Source organism: Lathyrus oleraceus, chromosome 5 (genome assembly GCF_024323335.1).
Source record: "Lathyrus oleraceus cultivar Zhongwan6 chromosome 5, CAAS_Psat_ZW6_1.0, whole genome shotgun sequence".
Lineage (NCBI taxonomy): Eukaryota > Viridiplantae > Streptophyta > Magnoliopsida > Fabales > Fabaceae > Lathyrus > Lathyrus oleraceus.
The window spans coordinates 34,335,563-34,345,701 of NC_066583.1; the positions used below are offsets into that span (position 1 = coordinate 34,335,563).

The window sequence follows — 10,139 nt, forward strand, 5'->3', positions numbered from 1 at the left end:
TACATGCCACTTTTCGTTTGAGGTTTTTCTACCATTGTTCGGTCGCTTCCCCACTGATAATGGTTTTGGTCCATGCTTTCAATAAGTTGATAAGCATCAGCGTAAGGTTTATCCATAAGCGCACCACCTGCGGCGGCGTCGATTGTTAACCTTGTATTATACAAGAGACCATTATAGAAGGTATGAATTACTAACCAGTCTTCTAAACCATGGTGTGGACAAAGTCTCATCATGTCTTTGTATCTTTCCCAAGCTTCGAAAAGAGACTCGTTATCTTTCTGTTTAAATCCATTTATTTGGGCTCTCAACATAGCTGTTTTGCTTGGAGGAAAATATCGGGCAAGAAAGACTTTCTTCAACTCATTCCATGTGGTGACTGAGTTGGAAGGAAGAGACTGAAGCCATCTTCTAGTTTTATCTCTTAACGAGAAAGGAAAGAGACGAAGTCGAATTGCCTCTGAAGTGACACCATTAGCTTTAACAGTATCGGCGTATTGGACAAATACGGATAAATGAAGGTTTGGATCCTCGGTAGGATTTCCAGAGAATTGATTCTGTTACACTGCTTGTAACAGCGAAGGCTTAAGTTCGAAGTTGTTTGCTTCGATTGCGGGTGGAGCAATACTCGAATGCGGCTCATCTTGCGATGGAGCGGCGTAATCTCGAAGAGCACAAGCTGGTTCTGCCATCTCGGGTATCGGCGAAGGAAGAAGATTTTTGAGATCAGGAATTTCGATTGGAGGGAGATTGTTTGCAGCACGATACTCTCGAATTCATCGTAAGACTCGGAGATATCGTTCAACATCGTTGATTCGTAAGTAGTACGGTTCGCCTTGTGAGCGAGTGTATGGCATAAAAATCAACGAAAGACAAAAGGAAAAATAAAAATTTCCTTAGTCTCTACAGCGTAACAGAAGAGTTACGATATCGACTAAATAAAAGATCCCCGGCAACGGCGCCAAAAACTTGATCGCGACTTTATGAGTCTATTGGGGTATTAACTGCAAGTGCACAGTCTAATCGCGTAGTAATAAAAGATATCGATCCCACAGGGACTTATGAATCGATATACCGTTTTCTAAGGTTACTTCGTAAAGCTAAGGCGGATGATACTTTGTTGATTAAGGGAAAAAAAATAAAACTAAAATAAGATCTAGATTAAATATCAAATAAGCGGATATCGGTATGTAGTTCGTCGTAATTAGGGAGTCAAATCTTCGTTGGTTTCGTAGTTTTAAAATAAATCTTTTCAGTAGAAACTATTAATTTAAAAGCCCTTTCTCAAACTCTCGCTCTGTTGAATAGACTATGACTTTATATTAACGTGCGCTGTCACTAATTAGTTAAGTCCAAAATCACTTTTTGAAAACAATAGAATCTATAGAAACTCTTTTTAAGAAAATACTAACCATTTAAACACCCTTGTCTCAAACTCTCGCTCTGTTGACTTAGATTATATAATTAAACTTAAATGCTTAACTCTCGTCCTCACATTTAACCTTTAGAAATACTTTTTGAAAATGATTAGAATTTAATTAACTCTAAAAATTGCTTTCGCCCTGATTTAAAATTAATGTCCAATTTACACTGTCCAGTTAAAAGCTCAAACTTTCGTTCTATTGACTTTAACTTCTTTATGTCTTTTACTCTCGTACAAAAACTTTTGTGTTAATTCTGTAAATTGAGACCATAAAAAGAGTGATTGTATTTTTAAATAAATTTAAACCAACTTAGTTTCGGTTCCTTCATTCCGCTTACTTTACATACCGATATCTAAGTTTATTTAGCCAGACATGCTAAATAAGCCTAAACAATAATTATGCTTACATACAGCCATATCAGACAGACAGTATAAATAAATAACAGTGCAGAGCATATATAAATTAAAACAATAAATTAAAGAACCTGTAAAATTAATAGAAATCTTGATTGTTCTCTAACTTCGATGTTTGAACACTCACCACAAGCCGGTTGGATTTGTTCTTCACAATCTTCGATCAGACAGTAAAATAAAGGCGAAGGAATAAAATACTATGATCTAACGTAAGGTTAGACCCAGTAAAAATTACACAATAGTTTCCGGTGTAGAAACTATTGTGGGAAAATTAATTGAATGCTTGAAAGATTGACTGGAAAAGAAAAGAAATAAAAATTGTTAGGAAAGTAAAGTGCTGAAAAAAATTAAAAAGGCAATAAAATAAATGCAGTGCCGAAAACTAGAAAATTGAGAGAGACCGAGAGAGCTGCAGGGTTAGATCCTTGGCTCTATTTATATTACTCCAATTTGTAACCGTTTCCCACAAATTCCTTCAGTAAGTAACCTTCACGCTTCAACGAGTCAAACGGAAGAATAGGCTCAACGTGCCTCTGTTGCGCGTCAAAAGCCAAAAATATAGGAGTGGAGTGTGACGTTCGTCACACCATGTGTTACGCTCGTAACACAAGGTAGCAGGGCGTGACGCTCGTCACACCATGCGTGACGCTCGTCACACCATGCGTGACGCTCGTCACAGCTTCAGCGCTTTGGCAATTTTGGGCTGGGCTTTTGTGGAATTGTTTCTCATACTTTTTGCACCCCCTTTTCTTTGTTTTTCACGTATGCTTCAAATAATGTTGCCTGAAATAAATAGAAGGAAAATACCTAGTAATATCGAATAAAATGAAATAAATTGAATCAAATAATAATATAATTTAATTAAATCGAGTCCAAAAATGTGATATTATTTCATGTTATCAGTCACGTCTAGAGATATTGTCGGTGCATTGGCACCAGTCACAATTTATAACCATGGTGTGGACATCTTTCCATAGATTAGGCCAAAAGAGGCCAAATTGTAAGATCTTTGGATAAGTATTTGAAGTCCTTGTGTGCCCTCCATAAGGTGCAGAATGGAAATGGGGTATGATATTGTCTACTTCTTCTTCGGGAACACATCGGTGGAAGATGTCGTTGGCGCCTCTTTTGAAAAGAAGGGGTTTATCCCAATAATAATGTTTTAGATCATGGAAGAATTTCTTCTTTTGTTAGTAGGTTAGATCTGGTGGAAGTACGTCGGTTACTAGGTAGTTGACAAAGTCAGCGTACCATGGCAGTGTGGTTTTGGTATAAACTGCTTCCAGAACTTCATTAGTTTCTGTATCATTATAAGTTAAAGAGCATTCGATTATGTTATTTCCTAACTGGGATACAAGTCGATCATAAGGGAAATTGTCATTGATGGGCACTTATTCAAGTTTCATATCTTCAATTCTAGAGAGGTGGTCAGTTACTACATTTTCGGCGCCTTTTTTGTCTTCAATTTCTAAGTCGAATTCTTGTAGGATAAGAATCTATCTTAAAAGTCTCGGTTTAGCATCTTTTTTACTTAATAAGTACCTAATTGTGGCGTGGTCAGTATAAACAATTATTTTTGCTCCTACTAAGTAAGAACGAAATTTATCTAATGCGAACACGACGGCTAGGAGTTCTTTTTCTGTTGTGGTGTAGTTAATTTGCGTGTGTTCTAAGGTTCTACTTGCGTAATAAATCGCATGAATCTTTTTGTCTTTTCTTTGTCCTAAAGCTGCGCCTACGGCATAGTCACTAGCGTCACATATTATTTCAAACAGTCTACTCCAATCAGGTGGTTGCATAATAGGTGCGATAATAAAAGCATTTTTTAAATGTTCGAATGCTTCTAAGAATTTTTCATCGAAGATGATTTCAACGTCTTTCATTAATAAGCCAGTTAGTGGTTTGGTTATTTTAGAGAAATCCTTAATGAATCGTCGGTAGAAACCGGCGTGTCCTAGGAAACTACGTATTTCTCTAACGCTTTTTGGAGGTTGAATGTTTTCTATGATTTTTATTTTAGCTTTATCTACTTAAATCCCTTTATCAGACACGATGTGTCCAAGTACAATTCCTTATCGGACCATGAAATGGCATTTTTCCCAATTTAGTACAAGATTAACTTTCATGCATCTTTCAAGTACCATTTCTAGGTTCGATGGACATCCTTCAAAACTCTGCCCACAAACAGAAAAGTCATCCATAATTACTTCCATTATGTCGTCTATAAAATCAGCAAAGATCGACATCATGCATCTTTGAAATGTTATGGGAGCATTACATAGTCCAAATGGCATTCGCCGGTAGGCGAATGTACCATAAGGACAGGTGAATATAGTCTTTTCTTGGTCATCAGGGTGAATAGGAATTTGAAAAAAATCCTGAATAACCATCTAAATAGCAGAAGTGAGAATATTTAGCCAATCGTTCAAGCATTTGATCAATAAAAGGTAAAGGAAAATTATCCTTACGAGTGGCTTTATTTAATTTCCTATAGTCAATTCACATTCTCCATCCAGTTTGAGTACGTTTTGCTATTGATTCTCTCTTTTCGTTACTAACAATCGTAACACCTCCCTTTTTAGGCACGACATGCACTGGGCTGACCCATTAACTGTCGGATATCGGGTATATAATTCCTGCTTCTAATAGCTTTTGTACCTCTCTTTTGACTACATCACTCATGATGGGATTGATTCTCCTCTGGTGTTCTCTAGAGGTTTTACAACCTTCTTCTAGCGTAGTGCGATGCATACTTACATAGGGGTTTATTCCCTTAAGATCTGAGATGTTATAGCCTAGACTTATAGGGTATTTTCTTAAGACATGTAGTAATTTCTCGGTTTCTATATGTCCTAAGTCTGTGTTGACTATTACTAGTCTTTCAAGCTCTGTGTCTATGAATTCATACCTTAAATGTTTGGGTAATGTTTTAAGTTCTACGTCAAGTTTCTTTGGGCAAGGCATAGGATTCGGAGTTAATGCTAAACATTCCCTTACAATGTCATCTACGTATGGTTCACGCAAAATTTTCTTCTTCAGATATAGGAGTTACTGGAATCTTTAGTACTTCAGTATACTTAGATCATCCCATCTCCATTTCTCTAATGCATACGTCGATGGCGTCTAGGAAACAACATGAATCTTCTATGGCTGATGCCTTTAAGAACCGTGATAGAATAAATTCAACTTTTTCTTCAACAACGTCAAAGGTTAGCTGTCCTTTCTTCACATATATGATAGCTCCAGCAGTGGCAAAAAAGGGTCTTCCTAAAATGATAGGGATGTTGGAATCCTCCTTTATGTCCATTATTATAAAGTCGATGGGAATATAAATTGACGTATATGAACGGGAACGTTCTCTAGCATACCTACTGGAAATTTAATAGAACGGTCAGCTAGTTGAAAAGACATTCTCGTCGGTCTTACCTCTCCTAATTTGAGTCTTTCACATATGGATAGGGCATTAAATTAACACTGGCTCCTAAGTCGCATAGAGCTTTATCTATGACAAACTTTTCGATTACGCAAGGTATGGAAAAACTACCTGGATCTTTTAGCTTATGAGGCATGTTATTTTGGATTATAGCGCTACACTCAGCAGTAAGTGTAACAGTCTCATTATCCTCGAGCTTTTTCTTATTGGATAAGATCTCTTTAAGGAACTTAGCATATGAGGGCATTTATGTAATAACTTATGTAAAAGGTATAGTGATATTCATTTGTTTCAAAAGTTCTACGAATTTCTTAAATTGCCCTTCATTTTTAGACTTAATAAGTCTTTGAGTATAAGGTATAAGTGGTTTGTATGGTGGCGGAGGCACATAAGGTTTTTCTTTCTCTACGGCCTACTGTTTTTGTCTTCCTCTCTTTTATCATTTTGTTCTTCTGGTTGATCATCGGTTGTTACCATTTCAGTTGCTTTACCAGAGTTTTGATACATGGATGGATTTTGAAGTCTTGGGTTAACTGGTTCATCTAATTCTGTCCCAATTCTTAGTGTGATAGTGTTAGCATGACCTTTTGGATTTGGTTGAGGTTGACCAGGAAATGCTCCAGTTGGGGCTGCTGTTGCTGCTTATTGTTGGGCTATTTGAGAAATTTGGGTTTCTAACATTTTGTTATGGGTAGCCATAACATCAAGCTTACTCGACATATGTTTCATCAACTCACTCGTGTGAGCATTTTGATTAGCAAAATCTTTGTTTTGTTGAACTTTGGCGTTCATCAAGTTTTCCATCATGAGTTCGAGATTTGAATTCCTAGGAGCTTGTGGAGCAGCAAGGGCTCCTTTCTGATAACCTGGAGGTACAATAGGTGTTGGGTTTGGTGCAAACAAAGCATTGTTATTTTTATAAGAAAAGTTCGGATGATTTCTCCAGCCAGGATTATAGGTGTTGGAATATGGGTTTCCTTGGGCATAGTTTACTTGGTCGGTAGGAATACCAGCCAATAATAATTTACATTCAATATTAGTGTGCCCAGGGGTTCCGCATAATTCGCAGTTGGGTGCCACAGCAGCTACGACAGCTGCTAGGGTTATGGTTAAGTTCTCAATCTTTTGAGTAAGAGCATCCACTTTAGCATTGATGTGGTCTATGCCATTGACTTCGTATGTTCCGATCTTTGTAGTTGGTTTTTCTGTAGTAGTTCGCTCACCTCCCCATTGGAAATAGTTTTGTGCCATGTTTTCAATGAGTTGATATGCGTCTTCATAAGGTTTATCCATTAAAGCTCCACCAACTGCAGCGTTTAACTTCATCTTAGTGTTGTATAGAAGTCCATTATAGAAAGTATGGATAATCAGCCATTGCTCAAGTCCATGATATGGACAAGGTCTCATCATGTCCTTGTATCTCTCCCAAACGTCGAAAAGAGATTCTTTGTCTTTCTGCCTAAATTTGTTGGTTTGGGCTCTTAGCATTGTAGTCTTACTTGGTGGGAAATATCGCGCTAAGAAAACTTTCTTCAACTCGTCCCATGTAGTGACAGAGTTAGATGGTAGATACTGGATTCAATCTCTAGCTCTATCTCTTAAAGAAAAAGGGAAAAGACGTAGTCTTATTGCTTCAGAGCTGACACCATTCGCTTTTACTGTGTCTGCGTACTGCATAAACACTGATAAATGAAGGTTCGGATCATCTGTAGGACTACCAGAGAACTGGTTTTGTTGTACGAGTGACAACAACGAAGGTTTTAATTTGAAATCATTTCGTTCGATGGTAGGGGCAACAATGTTGTTGTGTGCTTCCTCCTGTGAAGGAACAATATAATACTTAAGAGGACGATTTTGTGGTCATTCAGCCATAACTGGTTCAGATTCTCATTTTGGTTTTGGAAAAAGGAAGATTATACATAATTCGGAAAGTATGAATTTGGCATTTTAAGTTAATAAAATGCTCGACTTCGTCAACTGGTTGTTCTAGCTCTTCGCCTTGTGAGCGAGTGCTTGACATAGAATTGACGATTTAGAATGGTAAATAAAATAAAAGTTACCTTAGTCTATACTGCACAATAATGAAATCACAATATTGAACAACGCCAAAAACTTGATCGCGTGACTATATAAGTCTGTCGAATTACTATCTGCAAGCGCACAGTCTATTGCATAGTTTTAAAAGATATCGAACCCACATGGACTAATAATCAAACATCTATCAATACTATGTAAAGCTAAGGCGAATGATATCTTTGATTAAACAAATAAAAACTAAAACTAAAGTTAACTTAGAAAATATGATAATAAAGAGAGAGAGAGAGAGAGAGAGAGACCGAAATATGGATTCCACGCACCTCAGGGACTCTGCAATAGATTGACTCAGACTTACGGTTAAATCGTGTTTCAATAGAAAATATAAATTTAAAGACTAAACCTCACATTCTTGTGCAATTGAATAAAGCCATGCTTCCTAACCATGAGATTTTGCTTGCGCTCACCCATTTTAATTAAGAAGCGTATTTTGAAAAGTGAACAAGTCCTAATCGATGCCTAAAACGCTCTCTCCTTCTTTAGGATCGATACCCCGTTCCTACTATCTGGTTCGACCCACACGCTCTCGCATATGCTCTATAATTAACAAGTACCCAAAACACTGACAGAACAAGACGTAACAGTGAAAAAAACATAGTAAAATAATGATAAATAACATGTGAAACGAGTCTAAAAACATGATGTGTTTTCACGCTATCAACCCCATTGATGCAACATACTATTCCCTTCATCTACACCCAACTTATGGGTTTCAGTGGGATAAAGAGGTTGTAGGAGAAGACCTCGAGTTCAAAGGGACGTCATACATCCAGCCAACTGGCCGGGTGATAACGCGAAAATACATCAGATATTTGCCTTGATTTACACTCAAAGATCATACCATTTTAATTAATATTCCGATTATTCCGCAAGTATTCGAGTTGTTTTTGCAGGTATTTAAATCTCCAGGCATTAATGAGCAAAAAGAAGAAAAGGAAGAAAAAGAAGAAAGAAACAGATGAGAAAGCACAGAAAAAAAGCAGAAAACCAGAATGCAGAATTTGTTGATGTGAAGACCGTCACAGATTCATGACGACCGTCACGACCCAGCCTGTGACGACCATCACAGACCCATGACAACCGTCACACGGCCAGAATCTGCGCTTTGAAACAGTCAATCAGAGGCACCCAAACATGCCTAAATTCCCTCCAACAACTTGACTCCCACGAATTCCTCATTCAAACCAAGTCTTCCTTAAATATCTCAACCACCAAGACCTAAAGGAGCACTATATAAAGGACCAAAATGGGAAAAATTGGGGACGCCTACATTTACACATACGCTCTGCAATTAATTTTTAAAGCTTTCTAGCTTTTTAGTTTATTTTCTTTTCAGCAACTTCGTTTCCGTTGCCTTAATTCATTCGTCATTCTTTTTAGAATTTCCCTTTTTCCCTTTTCCTTCCCGTTTTCCAGTTAGCCATGGTAGTAGTTTCCTACACTGGGGAACTACTACACTTTATTTAATTTTAGTAAGCAATTTGTATTGAAGAAGCAGAAGCCTACCGACTTGTGGAGGACTGCTCAAGTACTCTGAGATTCGCTATACTCTGTTACTTCGATCTCCAGGTTTTTATTGAATTATTATTATTATTGCCCAGTTATTATTATAATGATGTTTGTCGCAATGTTGATCTGTTTATGCTCTGTGTTTGCCTTATTTAACATGTCCGGCTAAATTACTGGTATCGGTATGTAGCAATTTAATTTGATGGGATTTAATAATAATCAGTGAAAACTCTTTTTCTCAAACAATCTTTTAGGCTGAAGTTTTTAATTTAAATTTAATTAACTTTATCACAAAAGCGTGAAAATCTATTTAATACGATTTTGCCACGAGAGTGGGAAATTAAATAAGGTGAGAACCAACAATTGCGAGAGCGTGAGGCTCGAGCTGGATAGTAAAAACTAGGCATTGAGTTTAAAAACAGCGAGAGCACTTAAAAGCAATTAGAACTTATTTATTTTCAAAAAGTAATTTTAACTTCAAATGGGACAGCGAGAGCATACATTCTGACTTAAAGCTATAGGCCGAATCAACAATCACGAGAGTGTGAGATAAAGCTTTTTAAATAAATATTTTCTACTGAGAGATATTTGGCATTTAAACTATTCATCGGTGACTTATCGAATCCCTGACAATTAATGCGTTGCATACTGATTCCTTCCATCAATTATTTCTTAAAACAAAATTTCCCTTAGATTTACTATTTTGCCCCTGAACTTCTACTAATCAATTCCCTTAGCTAAACATAGTGACGTTAGTAACACTAGTTTGACCATAGGTCCCTGTGTGATCGATATCTTTTAAAACTAAAGCGACTGGATTGTGCATTTGCAGTCAAGTACCCGATCGACTATTATATATATAGCCAGATCAAGCATCAGGTTTTTGGCGCCGTTGCCGGGGACCTGTTTTAGTCGAATAATGCGATTCTTTCGTTGCACGGTATAGACTAAGGTAAAAAATAAAAACTAATCTTCTCTCCCTTATTTCCCTGATTGTATGCCAAGTACTCGCTCACAAGGCGATAACTTAGCACCACCAGTCCCAGAATTATAGCGTTTCTTATACGTAAGACGCCGAATACACGAATATCAACAAAAGTACGATATTCCCGATATCTTCTCTCCTCCTAAACCAGAAGAAAAACCAACCATGGCTGAAGAAGGACCACAGAATCGTCCTCTTAAATTCTACGCTACCCCGTCCCAACAAGAACCTCACAACAGCATTGTTGCCCCCGCTATCAATCGAAACGATTTCAAGCTGAAACC

The 10,139-nt window shown here is 37.3% G+C and overlaps 1 protein-coding gene and 1 non-coding gene across 2 annotated transcripts; one reads left to right on the top strand and one right to left on the bottom strand.

Annotated features, from left to right (window-relative positions):
* The first annotated feature begins 204 nt into the window (after window positions 1-204).
* On the top strand, window positions 205-311 carry LOC127089066 (small nucleolar RNA R71). The gene has a single exon (XR_007790845.1). It is a non-coding gene; the product is annotated as a small nucleolar RNA R71 (small nucleolar RNA).
* A 5,361-nt stretch (window positions 312-5,672) lies between these two features.
* On the bottom strand, window positions 5,673-6,755 carry LOC127078587 (uncharacterized). Its single transcript, XM_051019028.1, has 2 exons — window positions 6,005-6,755; window positions 5,673-5,905 (listed from the first exon to the last, which is right to left on the bottom strand). The coding sequence occupies exons 1-2, from the start codon at window positions 6,753-6,755 to the stop codon at window positions 5,673-5,675; spliced, it is 984 nt and encodes a 327-aa protein (XP_050874985.1).
* Window positions 6,756-10,139: the final 3,384 nt, after the last annotated feature.

What these genes read in the sequence shown, in the direction of transcription:
- LOC127078587 (XM_051019028.1), bottom strand. Translation starts at nt 6,755, where the DNA reads ATGCTAAGAGCCCAAACCAACAAATTTAGGCAGAAAGACAAAGAATCT. An exon ending in TAATCAAAATGCTCACACGA is followed by an intron (nt 5,906 to 6,004) that starts GTGAGTTGATGA and finishes AACAATAAGCAG; the next exon opens with CAACAGCAGCCCCAACTGGA.